The 19,958-nt window shown below is 43.7% G+C and overlaps 2 protein-coding genes across 17 annotated transcripts in view; both read right to left on the minus strand.

Annotated features, from left to right (window-relative positions):
* LOC131110216 (protocadherin alpha-C2-like) overlaps nucleotides 1-19,958 on the minus strand; it is a 116,138-nt gene that overhangs the window by 35,137 nt on the left and 61,043 nt on the right. Inside the window, exon 1 of one of the 16 annotated variants that reach the window (XM_058063083.1) lies at nucleotides 17,223-19,616. The exons of 11 other annotated variants lie outside the window; for them this stretch is intronic. In XM_058063083.1, coding sequence (XP_057919066.1) covers nucleotides 17,223-19,616 — 2,394 coding nt within the window. 4 more of the 16 variants (XM_058063084.1, XM_058063082.1, XM_058063085.1 and 1 more) reach the window with 4 other exon arrangements.
* On the minus strand, nucleotides 171-2,696 carry LOC131110222 (protocadherin alpha-2-like). Its single transcript, XM_058063104.1, has one exon. It carries the CDS (start codon nucleotides 2,557-2,559, stop codon nucleotides 172-174), a length of 2,388 nt encoding a protein of 795 aa, XP_057919087.1. The 5' UTR covers nucleotides 2,560-2,696; the 3' UTR covers nucleotide 171.

The raw sequence follows: 19,958 nt of genomic DNA on the forward strand, positions 1-19,958 counted from the left end.
AACTGATTGTCATTTACATGAACCACTACACTAATAATGCCAGAGCTAACAATTAGCACACAAAACAAAGTAGCAGACTTCTCATTCAAACAGGTTCAAATCAGCAAGGATTGTTAGAACTCTTTGCAATAATCAACAGGATATAAAAATATATATTAGAAAACCACAATTTCAGCCTACCTTGTCAGAGTTAGGTAAAGTCTGAGTCCTGGTAAAGGTGTCTCCTCCGTTAATACTGATCAGTTCAGCATCTACAGGTGGAAAAGGTGCCGGGAAAACCACCACATCGCTCTTGAGCGTGTCTGAGCTGAAACACACGTCATACTGCTGAGTAGCTTTGGAGTAAGACCAGCTCCCGTCAGGATGGGTGGTGATCATCGGGGCCCCGTACCTGCCCAAAGTGCCGTCTGTCTGTCTGTGGCATCTGACGGCTACTAAGGTGATGAGGCTGAGCAGAAAGATGAGGGACACGGCCACAATGGCGATGAGGAGATACAAGTGTAAATCCGAGAAGGTCTCCTCCTTTATGGGCACATGTCTGAACGGAGTGTGGATGTCAGCTGTGCTTTCAAGCACCACCACATCAATAGACACAGTAGCTGACAGGGAGGCTTCTCCATGATCACAAACCAACACCACCAAGGGGTGACTTTTCAGGTCATTGTCACTCATTCTCCTCTTGGTGCGGATCTCCCCGGTGCTGGTTCCCATCCGGAAGAGGTTGTTGTTGCCTTTGGGCTCAGACAGGTGATAGGAGAGCAGTGCATTGTATCCAGAGTCTGCATCTACAGCCCTGATCTTTGCCACAAAGTATCCCGCTTCGGCAGAATAGGGGATGCTCTCGCTGTTAACGGAGCTGTGCTCGGAATAGGGCGCCAGGATGGTGGGACTGTTGTCGTTCTCATCCAGGATGAAAACGTTCACGGTGACATTGCTGCTGAGTGCAGGAACTCCGGAGTCCGTGGCCTGGACTTTGAACTGAAAGGTCTTTAGCTTCTCGTAGTCAAAGGACTGCAAGCTGACTATATCTCCGGTCTCGGAGTTGATATTTAGTAGTGACGTTATCGGAGTATTTCCAGGATAACTATCCAATAATCTGTAGGACACTTTAGCATTAGCATCCAAATCCGGATCAAGTGCATTTATAGAACAAAGCGAAGATCCTGCTGGACTATTTTCTTTAACGTACACATTAATAAGAGGCTCCTTAAAATGAGGTGCGTTATCATTAACATCAGAAACATGAACAGTAATGATCCTGCTAGTAGACAAAGGAGGACTTCCTTCATCTGTGGCTAGAATGGAGACATTGTAAAGAGAAGTGTTTTCTCTGTCTAGTGCTCCATCCACTACTAAAGAATAATCATTTTTGTAGTTAGATTTGAGCTTAAACGGAGCGGATCCAAGTACCCGACAATTGGTTACACCATTGTTACCCCCATCCTTATCGCTCACGGTAACCAAAGCGACTATTGTGCCCAATTCTGCATTCTCTTTTATTGGAGTCATAAGTGATGTTACTGTTATTTCCGGGGCGTTGTCATTCACGTCAATGATCTCTATTAGTAGCTTAGCATGAGCACTACGGGGAACAGTTCCCTGATCCATTGCTTGAACTCTGACCTCATAGGCAGGAGTTTCTTCATAATTTAAAGTACCTTTCACTGTGATTTCTCCTGTTTCTGTATTTAAATTAAAAACATTGGATGGATCATTGTTGCCTCTTTTAATTAAAGAATATAATATCTTACTGTTCATGCCCTCGTCTAAATCTGTGGCGTTTAATTTGATTACAACGGAGCCCGGTGGGGCGTCTTCACTGACACGAACTTTATACAGCGATTTACTAAAAACGGGTGTGTTGTCATTAACATCCATGACTACGACTTTAATGTGTAAGGCGCCCGATCGAGTGGGTTTTCCTCCGTCCAAAGCAGTTAAAGTGAGCTCAAGAACAGGCTGCTTCTCCCGATCTAAAGCTTTATGGAGGACCAGCTCGGCAGACACGCCGTGGTCTCCTCCGCTCTGCACATCAAGCGTAAAATATTCATTTGGAGTCAGCTTATACGTTTTAACGGAATTGCTTCCTGTATCCAAATCTTCTGCCACTGGGAGAAAATATCTTTCTCCCGGCGCAACGGATTCAGAGATCTTAAAAGTGTGTACATCGTCCTCAAATATCGGCGCGTTGTCGTTCACATCCAAAACATTTACGTCAATGCGGTGCACCGCCATAGGGTCGCTCAACACGGCTTGTATTCTCACAAAGCATTGCGCCGCGTTCGGACAAATCTGCTCTCTGTCTATTCTCTCGTTAACAAAAAGGTTCCCAGTTCCAAGATCCACATCGATGTATTTCTTACTGTCACCGGAAACAATACGCAGGTCTCTGTTGTGCAGCTCGTGTAAATTAAGATTCAATTCCTTGGCGACGTTCCCCACCACAGTGCCTTTGTTCACCTCCTCGGGAATTGAGTAAGAGAATTGGGAAGCATATCCGTCACAAAGAAAAAGCACAGAAACTATAAAAATCCATACGTGATAATCCTGCATCTCCATGGTTGGAAAATAACCACTAATACTTCTACTCGTTTTTATCCAGCAATTGTGTATCCGACACTGGGACCATTATCCCAGCATTCCCAGCAGCTCCTCTCGCTGGACTACAATCCGTGTGACTCACCAAAGCACAGCCAATGAAAATGTAAGATTCCCGAATAAGGCGAGGTCGGGTATAATCATCCGAGCTGTGGTCTAGTGCGACATCTAGTGGTCAATAACTGGTAAAACATCCATATTTCCTTTTTGATTAAAGATGTCTCATTGGAAGCTTTACAACCCCAAATATTTACAGATGAATGTTTAATGGAAGATTCTTCTATCTATCTAACCTAACTGCATTTGTGTATAGCAGTTGAATTCATGTATGTCTTGAAAAAATGATATTTTCATAATATTTTGTGAACAAGCGCTGAATGCTATCACAATACACATTAAAAGTTAGCCTTTGACATTCAAACATGAATAATACTTCATGCTTTCGCAACGTAAACATGATTCTGAAATAGAAAAAGTCTTACTTCAGCACCATGGAGAGTACTTTACTTGCAAACCATCAAATTAACCAACCGAAAAGCAAACCAGGCATCCATTTTATATTTGAATCAGCTGTCAAAAACTACTGTACTCTGTCACACACACCTGAAACACATAAGTTATATTTCTATTATATATTTGAAATAATATAGTCAACCATTCACTTGCACTTATATAATCTGAGTACTGAGTATGTTATCCATCCATTTTCTATACACCACTTGTATGTATATGAGGTATGCTGGGGCTTATCACAGCTGACTTTGAGCAAGAAGCAGGGTAAACCCTGGTCTGGTAGCCAGCCAATGGAGTATGTTATTAAAAATGGTAAACTAAAATAGTATCACAATAGAAGAAAGGTGAGAGCAACAACAATATGGCTTCGCAATATACTTTAGAACTTGCTTCAAATGGCGATAATTGGTCAGGTAAGAAAGAAGCATCGCTCCAAAAACATATTTTCAGCCTACCTTGTCAGAGTTGGGTAAAGTCTGAGTCCTGGTAAAGGTGTCTCCTCCGTTAATACTGATCAGTTCAGCATCTACAGGTGGAAAAGGTGCGGGGAAAACCACCACATCGCTCTTGAGCGTGTCTGAGCTGAAACACACGTCATACTGCTGAGTAGCTTTGGAGTAAGACCAGCTCCCGTCAGGATGGGTGGTGATCATCGGGGCCCCGTACCTGCCCAAAGTGCCGTCTGTCTGTCTGTGGCATCTGACGGCTACTAAGGTGATGAGGCTGAGCAGAAAGATGAGGGACACGGCCACAATGGCGATGAGGAGATACAAGTGTAAATCCGAGAAGGTCTCCTCCTTTATGGGCACATGTCTGAACGGAGTGTGGATGTCAGCTGTGCTTTCAAGCACCACCACATCAATAGACACAGTAGCTGACAGGGAGGCTTCTCCATGATCACAAACCAACACCACCAAGGGGTGACTTTTCAGGTCATTGTCACTCATTCTCCTCTTGGTGCGGATCTCCCCGGTGCTGGTTCCCATCCGGAAGAGGTTGTTGTTGCCTTTGGGCTCAGACAGGTGATAGGAGAGCAGTGCATTGTATCCAGAGTCTGCATCTACAGCCCTGATCTTTGCCACAAAGTATCCCGCTTCGGCAGAATAGGGGATGCTCTCGCTGTTAACGGAGCTGTGCTCGGAATAGGGCGCCAATATGGTGGGACTGTTGTCGTTCTCATCCAGGATGAAAACGTTCACGGTGACGTTGCTGCTGAGCGCAGGAACTCCAGAGTCTGTGGCCTGGACTTTGAACTGAAAGGTCTTTAGCTTCTCGTAGTCAAAGGACTGCAAACTGATTATATCTCCAGTCTCGGAGTTGATATTGATCATCGAAGCGCTTTGTGTAGTTTTAGCAGAGCTGTCAATCAAGTGATAAGCTGCTTTTGCATTTTCCACTGAATCCGCATCTGTAGATGTCAGAGTGTAAATAGTGGTTCCGACTGGACTGTTCTCCTTAAGGTAAACATAAATGACAGGCTCCATGAATCGAGGTGGGTTGTCATTAACGTCAGAAACCTGAATAGTGATGACGCTGGTCGTGGACAGATTCGGACTTCCTTCATCAGTAGCTGTTAGCGTTATAAGATACTGTGAAAGCTCCTCTCTGTCAAGAGGTCCGTTCACTAATAACGAGTAGTAATTTTTATAGTTTGACTTTAAAACAAACGGCACCGATGCGGAAATTTTGCACGTCGTTTGACCGTTTTTACCACCGTCTTTATCAGTCACTGTCACCATAGCAACAGCCGTGCCGATTTCAGCGTCCTCTTTTACCGGACTCATAAGTGACGACACTGTGATTTCCGGTGCGTTGTCATTCACGTCGATGACTTCCACTAAAACTTTGCCATGCGCCAAACGAGGCGGGGTGCCTTTGTCCCGCACTTGAACACGAATCTCGTATGCTTGAGTTTCCTCGTAATTAATTCCCCCTTTTATGGTGATTTCTCCAGTGTTTTCATTCAAAGCAAACTTGTCATCCGGGTTAAAACGCCCCCTTTCGGCGAATGAATACATGAGTTGCCCATTAACGCCATCGTCTAAATCGGTAGCCGATAGCGTTAATAGCGCGGCGCCAATATCGGCATTTTCAACAACTTGGACCTTGTAAAGAGATTTGCTAAAAACGGGAGAATTATCGTTGACATCGAGTACGTTTATTTTTAATTGTACAGTCCCAGATTTGGGAGGTTTCCCCCCATCTATGGCGGTGAGTATCAGGTCCACTACAGCCTGCTTTTCTCGATCTAATGCCTTTTGTAGTATTAACTCTGCAGATACACTATCACTGTTGCTTTGTACATCCAAAACAAAATACTCATTCTGGTTTAGTTTATAGGTTTTCACGGAGTTTACACCCACGTCTGCATCGTGGGCTATTGGCAGAGGATGCCTCTCCCCGAGAAAAGAATTTTCTGACATATCTATTGTTGTTATTTCCTCCATAAAAACCGGCGCGTTGTCATTGACGTCATTAATCACTACCTCGATTCGATGAAGCCTGCGTGGATTACTCAATGCGGCTTCTACATTTAAAGAGCATTTCGCCACATTCGGACACAGCTCCTCTCTGTCTATTCTCTCGCTAACGGTCAATATTCCACTTTGGAGATCAATGTCAAAATACCGTTTTTTATACGAGGATGTGATCTGCAGACCCGTGGATTGGAGTTGCTGCACGCTGAGGTTTAAATCCTTTGCGAGGTTTCCCACCGCCGTCCCTTTGTGTGCCTCCTCCGAGATGGAGTAGGATATCTGAGCCGTGGTCCAACCGCACAGACAAAGCAAAATGAAAAAGAGATCCCCAATCGGAATCCATTGTTCACCAGAAGCCATAGCGAGTCAAAAAATAACATCGATTGCGTTTTTGTCTTTTGGTAGATCCACAAAGAGTCAAACTAAATACAAGAATGTATCCGTTTATGTATCCACACTCGCTGATGTTCCCTTCCGTGGGGCTCGCCTTGACTGAGTTGACGCTCGACACAACCCACTTATGACGTTGTCGTTTTTAGAAAGATTTTCTGCACGTCAGAGGTCGGTATTTTTTTTACACGGTCTACAGCGCCATCTTGTGAATGATATGGAGAAGTGCAACATTAAAGGCAAAGATTGTAAACTTGGATTTACAGACAAAAAACAACAACTCTGCTTGTTGTTTCTTATTTAAAAGCTATTCACAATCCTTCTTGAATTGTTTTCTCCTTGTTAAATTTGCCTTTACTCATTTTCTTCACATTGCCAATAAAAAATAGAAAACGATTACACCGAAAATATATGCACATAACTTAAAAATAACAATAAAACGTCAAAGACTGCATGTACTGTATTCCAGCACCACGGATAGCGCTTCAATATACTGTGGAGTGTAGACTTCTAAGAAAATCCTTCTTTAAAAAAATTGCTGACTTTTCTGCACATCATTCACTATGCTATTACTACCAGTCAACACAATAACATATAATAAACTATAAACTATACTGTCTTATGATGTATCTGTCAGGACATGTTCAATGATTACCAACCTTTTTGGGTGTAGGAAGTATTCATAATATACTTCAGATAACAATAAGGATCCAAACAACACTTCACCTCTGACCGAGGGCACTAACATTTAATATCTACACACCATTCATTTCCAAACCACACATCCTGATAATTAATAACAATAGACAACAGACAAAATACTAGACAATAGACAAAATACTACCACATTATACTTTTACTATTATAAATTGCAAAGCACCCTTGAATTAACAGTATGCTTACCTTGTCAGAGTTAGGTAAAGTCTGAGTCCTGGTAAAGGTGTCTCCTCCATTAATACTGATCAGTTCAGCATCTACAGGTGGAAAAGGTGCCGGGAAAACCACCACATCGCTCTTGAGCGTGTCTGAGCTGAAACACACGTCATACTGCTGAGTAGCTTTGGAGTAAGACCAGCTCCCGTCAGGATGGGTGGTGATCATCGGGGCCCCGTACCTGCCCAAAGTGCCGTCTGTCTGTCTGTGGCATCTGACGGCTACTAAGGTGATGAGGCTGAGCAGAAAGATGAGGGACACGGCCACAATGGCGATGAGGAGATACAAGTGTAAATCCGAGAAGGTCTCCTCCTTTATGGGCACATGTCTGAACGGAGTGTGGATGTCAGCTGTGCTTTCAAGCACCACCACATCAATAGACACAGTAGCTGACAGGGAGGCTTCTCCATGATCACAAACCAACACCACCAAGGGGTGACTTTTCAGGTCATTGTCACTCATTCTCCTCTTGGTGCGGATCTCCCCGGTGCTGGTTCCCATCCGGAAGAGGTTGTTGTTGCCTTTGGGCTCAGACAGGTGATAGGAGAGCAGTGCATTGTATCCAGAGTCTGCATCTACAGCCCTGATCTTTGCCACAAAGTATCCCGCTTCGGCAGAATAGGGGATGCTCTCGCTGTTAACGGAGCTGTGCTCGGAATAGGGCGCCAGGATGGTGGGACTGTTGTCGTTCTCATCCAGGATGAAAACGTTCACGGTCACGTTGCTGCTGAGTGCAGGAACACCGGAGTCCGTGGCCTGGACTTTGAACCTGAAGGTCTTTAGCTTCTCGTAGTCAAAGGACTGCAAGCTGACTATATCTCCAGTCTCGGAGTTGATGTTGATCATTGTAGTTAGCGGCATGGAGTCGGTGCTACTTTGTACAAAGGAGTAACTTATTCGGCCATTTTCATCAATGTCGTCATCTACTGCGGTTACTCGATTAATTAATTCTCCAGGGGGGCTATTTTCTTTGATGTAAACATTAATAGGGGCCTCTGAGAAGCGAGGGGGGTTGTCGTTAACATCAGAAACATGAACATAAACTACACTGGTGCTGGACAGAGGTGGGCTTCCTTCATCACTAGCTACAATAGTAACATTGTAGTGGGTCTGTGTCTCTCTATCAAGCGCACCGTTTACTATTAATGAATAATAATTCTTATAATTAGTGTCGAGTTTAAACGGAGTGTCATTTGCGATGACAGCTTTTACGATACCATTCCTTCCTCCATCTTTGTCCAGCACAGAGACTAGAGCAACAGCAGTGCCGACCTCAGCATCCTCCATGACTGTGTTTAGCAGTGACGTCACACTAATTACAGGAGCATTATCATTAACGTCCTCCACCTCCACCAGCACTTTACAGTGAGTTGACAATGGAGGATTGCCTTTGTCACTGGCTTGCACGTGGATCTCAAATGCAGAATTTTCTTCATAATCAATATTGCCTTTTATGAACACTGCGCCGGTTTTAGCGTCAATTTCAAACAAATCTAAAACAAGATCCTGTCCTTTTTTTCTCAGAGAGTATTGGATCTCACTGTTCAACCCGTCGTCTCTGTCTGTTGCGTTGAGAGTAATCACAGTGGAGCCTTTGGATGCGTTTTCAGTTATTTTAACTTTGTATAAAGCTTTACTGAAAACCGGGGGGTTGTCGTTGCTATCCAAAACATTAATAATAATTTGTGACGTTCCCGACTTGGGGGGGTTTCCTCCGTCCAGAGCAGTAAGTGTGAGCCTTATAATGGAGTCGTGCTCACGGTCTAAAGCTTTCTGGAGCACCAACTCCGCCGACACGCTGTCTCCCCCTTTGTGGATGTCTAAAGAGAAATACTCGTTTGTGCTCAGCTTGTATGTATGGACGCCATTTTTTCCAACATCTAAATCAGTGGCCTCTATCAAGCCAAATTTGAGCCCAGGTAAAGTGCTTTCTGCAATGTCAAGTAACTGCAAATCCTCGGAGAAAACCGGCGCGTTGTCATTAATATCCATAATGTTTACCTCCAAACGATAGAGATTTAAAGGGTTGTTTATTACAGCCTCCACGTTCACGATACATTTTGGAGCCTTTGCGCACAGACCCTCCCTGTCTATTCTTTCACGGACAAAAAGAACCCCGGTTTTTGGATTTGTGTCGAAATATTTAGTCTTGGAATTGCTGACGACCCGAAACAAGCGAGATTCTAAAGTCTTAACGTCAAGGTTGAGATCCCTGGCAATATTCCCCACAGAAGTCCCCGGTTTTACCTCCTCTGAGATGGAATAGGAGAGCTGTCCACTGATTGCTTCACACAAACATTTCAGCAGCAAGGCCACAAAATATATCCGGCAATGCGTCGTTTTCCTTGACAAATGCATCATCTTGTATCATCCGGAAGCGGCATTAATCCAATCCAAAGCATTCCATAAAAAATATCCTTATATCGAATTTATAAAATACAAACGATAGTCTTTTGTCCAGCTAGAATGGCATCTTCTCCCTTCTGAGCTCGGCTCTCTTTGTCACAAAGCCCAGCTCGACACGATCAGCATTTTTCCCTGGGAGGAGTCCTGTGTCTCTGATTGCCGAAAACACGCTTGAAAATGTCACGGTCTATATCGCCTCCATGTGGCGAATTTATGAAACAGCACCCAGCGCCATGAAAAAGTACTTTGTGTATCTTGAAAAACATAGCAACTATTGGAAAATCCTAATCGCCACATTCAAAACACCAATCCATAATTACTTCCCAAAATTATGTAACACAATTTCCTATGCAAATAAACACAAAGCAAACCTTAAATGCAACACTTACTCTGAAAACATTACAATATTGTGAGGGAACTCACATCATCAGATTACACCAGATTGCATTAAAGGCACACATACTACTGCTGCCATTCAATAGTGTGGCTTACTTCAGCACCAAGGATAGTGATAGCTAAAATAAAGGCCAAACAAGGCAGAGAACGCACTTTCCGTATACACCAGAACTATACAAACAGTGTGTGTTCATTTTATTCTTACCTTGTCAGAGTTGGGTAAAGTCTGAGTCCTGGTAAAGGTGTCTCCCCCATTAATACTGATCAGTTCAGCATCTACAGGTGGAAAGGGTGCTGGAAAAACCACCACATCGCTTTTGAGCGTGTCTGAGCTGAAACACACGTCATACTGCTGAGTAGCTTTGGAGTAAGACCAGCTCCCGTCAGGATGGGTGGTGATCATCGGGGCCCCGTACCTGCCCAAAGTTCCGTCTGTCTGTCTGTGGCATCTGACGGCTACTAAGGTGATGAGGCTGAGCAGAAAGATGAGGGACACGGCCACAATGGCGATGAGGAGATACAAGTGTAAATCCGAGAAGGTCTCCTCCTTTATGGGCACATGTCTGAACGGAGTGTGGATGTCAGCTGTGCTTTCAAGCACCACCACATCAATAGACACAGTAGCTGACAGGGAGGCTTCTCCATGATCACAAACCAACACCACCAAGGGGTGACTTTTCAGGTCATTGTCACTCATTCTCCTCTTGGTGCGGATCTCCCCGGTGCTGGTTCCCATCCGGAAGAGGTTGTTGTTGCCTTTGGGCTCAGACAGGTGATAGGAGAGCAGTGCATTGTATCCAGAGTCTGCATCTACAGCCCTGATCTTTGCCACAAAGTATCCCGCTTCGGCAGAATAGGGGATGCTCTCGCTGTTAACGGAGCTGTGCTCGGAATAGGGCGCCAGGATGGTGGGACTGTTGTCGTTCTCATCCAGGATGAAAACGTTCACGGTGACGTTGCTGCTCAGCGGAGGAACTCCGGAGTCTGTGGCCTGGACTTTGAACCGGAAGGTCTTTAGCTTCTCGTAGTCAAAGGACTGCAAGCTGACTATATCTCCAGTCTCGGAGTTGATGTTGATCATTGTAGTTAGCGGCATGGAGTCGGTGCTACTTTGTACAAAGGAGTAACTTATTTGGCCATTTTCATCAATATCGTCATCTACTGCGGTCACTCTATGAATTAATTCTCCAGGGGGGCTATTTTCTTTAATGTAAACATTAATGGGGGCCTCTGGGAAGCGAGGGGGGTTGTCATTAACATCAGAAACATGAACATAAACTACACTGGTGCTGGACAGAGGTGGGCTTCCTTCATCGGTTGCAGTGATGCTGATATTGTACATAGATACACTCTCTCTGTCAAGAGGACCATCGACAACTAAAGAATAGGAATTCTTATAATTGGACTCCAGTTTAAAAGGCACATTGTTGTTAATTTTACTGTGCACCAGACCATTTTTACCTCCATCTTTGTCCAACACAGAGACAAGAGCAACAGCGGTACCAATTGCTGCATCTTCTTTCACTGTGTTTAACAATGATGTCACTGTAATTTCAGGGGCGTTGTCATTGACATCTAAAACTTCTATTAATAATTTGGTATGAGAGGTTAAGGGAGAAGAGCCTCCATCACTAGCTTGTACTCTTAGCTCAAATGCATTGGTTTCTTCAAAGTCAATACTGTGTTTGTTTGTTACTGTTCCAGTTTTTTCATCAATAAGGAACATATTTGTTTGTTTCCTTCTCCCCCCTACACTGAAAGAAAAGAAGACCTGCCCATTTGGTCCTGCATCTAAATCAGTAGCATTTAGTGTTATTATGGATGTGCCAACTTTAATATTTTCATATATTCTAGTTTTGTACAGATTTTGGCTAAATACAGGAGCATTATCATTAATATCCAATACATTAACAACAATAGTCATAGTGCCTGATTTAGCTGGTGTTCCTCCATCAATAGCAGTCAATGTGAGTGTGATAGTGGGCTGTTTTTCTCGGTCTAAAGGCCTCTGAAGCACTAATTCTGGTGATTCTCTTCCATCTTTTTGTGTCTCCAGCACAAAATGTTCATTATGGCTGAGCTTGTATGAATTTACTGTATTTTTACCAACGTCTGCATCATAAGCTGCATGCAGAGGGAATTTTGCTCCAGCTGCTGTTGTCTCACTAATATTCAAAACCAGAAGGTCGATTTGGAACGAAGGATAATTGTCATTTACATCTAAAATGATAATTTCAATCCGGTACAGTTTTAAAGGATTATTAATCACTGCCTCCACACCGAGTGAACATTTGGCTTGGTCTCCACACAGTTCCTCTCGATCTATTCTCTCATTCACGTAGAGGACACCAGTCTTTAGGTTTACCTCCACATATTTCCTCCTGCCCCCCGCAACGATCTGAAACATACGGGACTCCAAATCGTGGACGTTGAGGCTCAAATCCTTAGCAACATTTCCCACCACGGTGCCCACTTTCACCTCCTCCGCCACGGAGTAAGAGAGCTGGCCGCACACCGCTTCCCAGTAACACTCCAGCAGCACGAAGAGCACAAACATCCGCACTGAGCTCCATCTTCCCGCAGCATGCATCATTCCATACATCCACGTAAGGCACGAAGAAAGGAGGGCCCAATACCGTCCGAAAAGAGATATCCAAAATAGAATAGACGAATATGTCCGAAGACAGTGCAGTCACAAAAAGCTTGTCGTGATCTCCTCTCTCACCGTCTAATCTCTTTGTTTCACTCGGGTGGGAACGACGTCCTCTCTGGGAGGAGTCCCGACCAACCGGATGAAGTTTTAACAGTCCCGTGGTCTATATCTCCCTCTAGTGGACGTATGGAATAACTACATAACCCCATCACGTCAAGTATCTGCATACTAAGATGCTTGCTTGGCTGGTGGAGTATTTTAGTTCATCCACGTTCTTTTAAATGTGCTGTAGAAGTAAAGTTTGACTTGACTTTATTTACTTTTGCACTAATAAACCACACTCCATTGGGAACAATAGGTTCTTGTGGTCATTATTTTTGTCACTTTAACCGGAAGTGACAATTAAGATAATATGTTCAGTATTTTTCTAAAAAATAAGGCACATACTGCAGCAAAAAAGTCATATCTACACATTGTATGCAGTGTTTTTACAACAAAGTACGCATAGTCCAACACTGCAATCCAAACAGTTTCCGTCTAAATAGAACAACACAATGTCGCTCATCATTTTCTGGAAATCTGTTTTCTTCAAAGGAGCACTTCTATGAGATCAGCACCAAGGACAGCGACAAAAGCAATCATAACCACCACTGTGAGGTCACAACTCAAAAGTCTCCAACACTTCAATAGCAGAATTATCAATACTTTCATTCTGTTTGTAATCAATATGAGAAATGAGTACTATAGTACATGAGTACTATAGTACAGGCAGTCCTAGCTGGCAAAGTGTAGTGTATTCACTTACAAACCCTTTGTATTTGTACACAGTGAAAGACTAAACTACCAAGAGATGACAGTTGCCACAAACAGAAAGGCCAACATATCTTAGTATTTCATATTTGTTTTAATAATCAAGATATGTAGCCTATTGAATTATTAGAATATGTGTAGCTATTCTCAAATTGGTGTAATATTGTAAAAAATGGCACGAGTACAATCATAAAAGCGCTCGTGGAAAAATGTTGTAAGGGGCCCATAGACGGTGGTTCCGAGAATGAAATGTTTTAATGTGGAAAAAAGGCTATACAGCGTCTATAGTGTATATAGTATACTCACTGTATTAAGTAAAATCTATAGATAAGGACATCACAGTTCTACTGCAGACAGGCTTTCCCCCCTCAAACTATTCAAGTGAAATACACACGCATCTATTGGTGATATGTTAATAGGCCATAGCAAGGAAGAGGGTATGGACTCACCTTGTCGGTATTGGGTAAAGTCTGAGTCCTGGTAAAGGTGTCTCCTCCGTTAATACTGATCAGTTCAGCATCTACAGGTGGAAAAGGTGCTGGGAAAACCACCACATCGCTCTTGAGCGTGTCTGAGCTGAAACACACGTCATACTGCTGAGTAGCTTTGGAGTAAGACCAGCTCCCGTCAGGATGGGTGGTGATCATCGGGGCCCCGTACCTGCCCAAAGTGCCATCTGTCTGTCTGTGGCATCTGACGGCTACTAAGGTGATGAGGCTGAGCAGAAAGATGAGGGACACGGCCACAATGGCGATGAGGAGATACAAGTGTAAATCCGAGAAGGTCTCCTCCTTTATGGGCACATGTCTGAACGGAGTGTGGATGTCAGCTGTGCTTTCAAGCACCACCACATCAATAGACACAGTAGCTGACAGGGAGGCTTCTCCATGATCACAAACCAACACCACCAAGGGGTGACTTTTCAGGTCATTGTCACTCATTCTCCTCTTGGTGCGGATCTCCCCGGTGCTGGTTCCCATCCGGAAGAGGTTGTTGTTGCCTTTGGGCTCAGACAGGTGATAGGAGAGCAGTGCATTGTATCCAGAGTCTGCATCTACAGCCCTGATCTTTGCCACAAAGTATCCCGCTTCGGCAGAATAGGGGATGCTCTCGCTGTTAACGGAGCTGTGCTCGGAATAGGGCGCCAGGATGGTGGGACTGTTGTCGTTCTCATCCAGGATGAAAACGTTCACGGTGACGTTGCTGCTGAGTGCAGGAACACCGGAGTCTGTGGCCTGGACTTTGAACCGGAAGGTCTTTAGCTTCTCGTAGTCAAAGGACTGCAAGCTGACTATATCTCCAGTCTCGGAGTTGATGTTGATCATTGTAGTTAGCGGCATGGAGTCGGTGCTACTTTGTACAAAGGAGTAACTTATTCGGCCATTTTCATCAATGTCGTCATCTACTGCGGTTACTCTATGAATTAATTCTCCAGGGGGGCTATTTTCTTTAATGTAAACATTAATGGGGGCCTCTGGGAAGCGAGGGGGGTTGTCATTAACATCAGAAACATGAACATAAACTACACTGGTGCTGGACAGAGGTGGGCTTCCTTCATCGGTTGCAGTGATGCTGATATTGTACATAGATACACTCTCTCTGTCAAGAGGACCATCGACAACTAAAGAATAGGAATTCTTATAATTGGACTCGAGTTTAAAAGGCACATTGTTGTTAATTTTACTGTGCACCAGACCATTTTTACCTCCATCTTTGTCCAACACAGAGACGATTGCAATGGCAGTGCCAATACTTGCATCTTCTTTCACTGTGTTTAACAATGATGTCACTGTAATTTCAGGGGCATTGTCATTGACATCTAAAACTTCTATTAATAATTTGGTATGAGAGGTTAAGGGATTATAACCCCCATCACTAGCTTGTACTCTTAGCTCAAATGCATTGGTTTCTTCAAAGTCAATACTTTGTTTGTTTGTTACTGTTCCTGTTTTTTCATCAATAGAAAACATGTTTGTTTGTTTCTCTCTTCCTCCTGCATTAAAAGAATAAAACACGTCTCCGTTTGGTCCTGCATCTAAATCAGTAGCATTTAGTGTTATTATTGATGTGCCAATCTTAATATTCTCATATATTCTAGCTTTGTACAGATTTTGGCTAAATACGGGAGCATTATCATTGCTGTCTAACATGTTAACAACAATAGTCATTGTGCCTGATTTAGCTGGTGTTCCTCCATCAATAGCAGTCAATGTAAGTGTGATAGTGGGTTGTTTTTCTCGGTCTAAAGGCCTCTGAAGCACTAATTCTGGTGTTTCTCCTTTGTGTGTCTCAAGAATAAAATATTCATTTTGACTCAGCTTGTATGAATTTACTGTATTTTTACCAACGTCTGCGTCATGAGCTGGATGCAGAAGGAATTTAGTTCCCGTTGCTGTGTTCTCACTAATATTGAGAATCTGAAACTGGCTAGAAAATGACGGATAATTGTCATTTACATCTAATATTATAATTTCAATCCGGTACAGTTTTAAAGGATTATTAATCACTGCCTCCACACCGAGTGAACATTTGGCTTGGTCTCCACACAGTTCCTCTCGATCTATTCTCTCATTCACGTAGAGGACACCAGTCTTTAGGTTTACCTCCACATATTTCCTCCTGCCCCCCGCAACGATCTGAAACATGCGGGACTCCAAATCGTGGACGTTGAGGCTCAAATCCTTAGCAACATTTCCCACCACGGTGCCCACTTTCACCTCCTCCGCCACGGAGTAAGAGAGCTGGCCGCACACCGCTTCCCAGTAACACTCCAGCAGCACGAAGAGCACAAACATCCGCACTGAGCTCCATCTTCCCGCAGCATGCATCGTTCCATACATCCACGTATAAGGCACGAAGAAAGGAGGGCCCAATTCCGTCCGAAAAGAGATATCCAAAATAGAATAGACGAATATGTCCGAAGACAGAGCAGTCACGAAAAGCTTGTCGTGATCTCCTCTCTCACCGTCTAATCTCTTTGTTTCACTCGGGTGGGAACGACGTCCTCTCTGGGAGGAGTCCCGACCAACCGACTAATGGTTTTACCGTGTCACGGTCTTTTACGCCCTCTAGTGGACATTTGTCTTCACTACACTACAGTATTGCAATTGACTTGCTTTTCCACTGATACAATCACTACATATTGAAAAATAAGACTGTCCTTTATTTGTCACTCGGGGATGAATTGCATATTAAGACTGTACCCCCCCCCCTCAAAAATGATGGCATAAAAATGAAACATTTAAAAATGTGTGTTTTTTTTTACAACATAAGTACCATTATCATCACACATTACAATCCACTCACTCCTTCACTGCAAATAGGACAGCACATTCAAATCAGGCATCTGAATCATGTTGTCTAAAAGGCTTAGACCGTGTCTATGATGGTTTTCTACAACTGTTTCTTCCCATGAAAGAACATTTTTTCCTACAAAAACAACACAAATCAGCTCCACATGCACATATAAATACACAACTGTACTATAATAACCACTGCAGTGAAGTCATAAGCCCAAATTCCCCAACATTTAGCAGAATTAGCACTGATTTTATTCTGTTTTAATCGCTAAGTAGGAAAAGTCATGTCTACTGCAGCACAGTCTGAGCTAGCAAAACGTTGCCAAGTTTGGTAAACAATATACCCGTAAAAATACAAAATACATCGAGTGAAGTGTATCTCCTGGATTTTCTCGAAGGCAACACAGCAACCGGAAAGGTTTATCAGCTTCTTTGAGTGAACTACAAACACAACATCACAACAAATACAAAGACCAACATAACTTTGGGACTCATAATTGTTAAACTTATCCATCAAATATACCCTACAAAGCTCACCTGTGCGGTAAACCTTCTCAGTGCTATAAATGTCAGAGTCCGAGTGTTAGTGAAGAACTAATTCTGTCTTGAAGAAATATATTTTGGAAATCAACATACATATACGTACATAGTGACATCATGGCAGCCATCATTTCCCCTCAGACTATTCAACTGAAGCACATGACATGTGAATGAAAACTCCAAAGAGAAGATACACACTGGACTCACCTTGTCGGTGTTAGGTAAAGTCTGAGTCCTGGTAAAGGTGTCTCCTCCGTTAATACTGATCAGTTCAGCATCTACAGGTGGAAAAGGTGCGGGGAAAACCACCACATCGCTCTTGAGCGTGTCTGAGCTGAAACACACATCATACTGCTGAGTAGCTTTGGAGTAAGACCAGCTCCCGTCAGGATGGGTGGTGATCATCGGGGCCCCGTACCTGCCCAAAGTGCCGTCTGTCTGTCTGTGGCATCTGACGGCTACTAAGGTGATGAGGCTGAGCAGAAAGATGAGGGACACGGCCACAATGGCGATGAGGAGATACAAGTGTAAATCCGAGAAGGTCTCCTCCTTTATGGGCACATGTCTGAACGGAGTGTGGATGTCAGCTGTGCTTTCAAGCACCACCACATCAATAGACACAGTAGCTGACAGGGAGGCTTCTCCATGATCACAAACCAACACCACCAAGGGGTGACTTTTCAGGTCATTGTCACTCATTCTCCTCTTGGTGCGGATCTCCCCGGTGCTGGTTCCCATCCGGAAGAGGTTGTTGTTGCCTTTGGGCTCAGACAGGTGATAGGAGAGCAGTGCATTGTATCCAGAGTCTGCATCTACAGCCCTGATCTTTGCCACAAAGTATCCCGCTTCGGCAGAATAGGGGATGCTCTCGCTGTTAACGGAGCTGTGCTCGGAATAGGGCGCCAGGATGGTGGGACTGTTGTCGTTCTCATCCAGGATGAAAACGTTCACGGTGACGTTGCTGCTGAGTGCAGGAACACCGGAGTCTGTGGCCTGGACTTTGAACCGGAAGGTCTTTAGCTTCTCGTAGTCAAAGGACTGCAAGCTGACTATATCTCCAGTCTCGGAGTTGATGTTGATCATTGTAGTTAGCGGCATGGAGTCGGTGCTACTTTGTACAAAGGAGTAACTTATTCGGCCATTTTCATCAATGTCGTCATCTACTGCAGTCACTCTATGAATTAATTCTCCAGGGGGGCTATTTTCTTTAATGTAAACATTAATGGGGGCCTCTGGGAAGCGAGGGGGGTTGTCATTAACATCAGAAACATGAACATAAACTACACTGGTGCTGGACAGAGGTGGGCTTCCTTCATCGGTTGCAGTGATGCTGATATTGTACATAGATACACTCTCTCTGTCAAGAGGACCATCGACAACTAAAGAATAGGAATTCTTATAATTGGACGCGAGTTTAAAAGGCAGATTGTTGTTAATTTTACTGTGCACCAGACCATTTTTACCTCCATCTTTGTCCAACACAGAGACGATTGCAATGGCGGTGCCAATACTTGCATCTTCTTTCACTGTGTTTAACAATGATGTCACTGAAATTTTAGGGGCATTGTCATTGACATCTAAAACTTCTATTAATAATTTGGTATGAGAGGTTAAGGGATTATAACCCCCATCACTAGCTTGTACTCTTAGCTCAAATGCATTGGTTTCTTCAAAGTCAATACTTTGTTTGTTTGTTACTGTTCCAGTTTTTTCATCAATAGAAAACATGTTTGTTTGTTTCTCTTTTCCTCCTTCACTGAAAGAATAGAACACGTGTCCGTTTGGTCCTGCATCTAAATCAGTAGCATTTAGTGTTATTATCGATGTGCCAATTTTAATATTCTCATATATGGTAGCTTTGTACAGACTTTTGCTAAATACAGGAGCATTGTCATTAATATCCAATACATTAACAACAATAGTCATAGTGCCTGATTTAGCTGGTGTTCCTCCATCAATAGCAGTCAATGTGAGTGTGATAGCGGGCTGTTTTTCTCGGTCTAAAGGCCTCTGAAGCACTAATTCTGGTGTTTCTCCTTTCTGTGCTTCAAGAGAAAAATATTCATTTTGATTCAGCTTGTATGAATTTATTGTATTTTTACCAACGTCTGCGTCATTAGCTGCATGCAGAGGGAATTTAGCTCCTGCTGCTGTTGTGATCTCACTAATATTTAACACCTGAACATGCTTAGAAAACGAAGGATAATTGTCATTTACATCCAATATTATAATTTCAATCCGGTACAGTTTTAAAGGATTATTAATCACTGCCTCCACACCGAGTGAACATTTGGCTTGGTCTCCACACAGTTCCTCTCGATCTATTCTCTCATTCACGTAGAGGACCCCAGTCTTTAGGTTTACCTCCACATATTTCCTCCTGCCCCCCGCAACGATCTGAAACATGCGTGACTCCAAATCGTGGACGTTGAGGCTCAAATCCTTAGCAACATTTCCCACAACCGTGCCCACTTTCACCTCCTCCGCCACGGAGTAAGAGAGCTGGCCGCACACCGCTTCCCAGTAACACTCCAGCAGCACGAAGAGCACAAACATCCGCACTGAGCTCCATCTTCCCGCAGCATGCATCATTCCATACATCCACGTATAAGGCACGAAGAAAGGAGGGTCCAATACCGTCCGAAAAGAGATATCCAAAATAGAATAGACGAATATGTCCGAAGACAGTGCAGTCACAAAAAGCTTGTCGTGATCTCGTCTCTCACCGTCTAATCTCTTTGTTTCACTCGGGTGGGAACGACGTCCTATCTGGGAGGAGTCCCGACCAACCGGATGAAGATTTAACAGTCCCGTGGTCTATATCTCCCTCTAGTGGACGTATGGAATAACTACATAACCCCATCACGTCAAGTATCTGCATACTAAGATGCTTGCTTGGCTGGTGGAGTATTTTAGTTCATCCACGTTCTTTTAAATGTGCTG

The sequence above is a fragment of the Doryrhamphus excisus genome, chromosome 23 (genome assembly GCF_030265055.1).
Source record: "Doryrhamphus excisus isolate RoL2022-K1 chromosome 23, RoL_Dexc_1.0, whole genome shotgun sequence".
NCBI lineage: Eukaryota > Metazoa > Chordata > Actinopteri > Syngnathiformes > Syngnathidae > Doryrhamphus > Doryrhamphus excisus.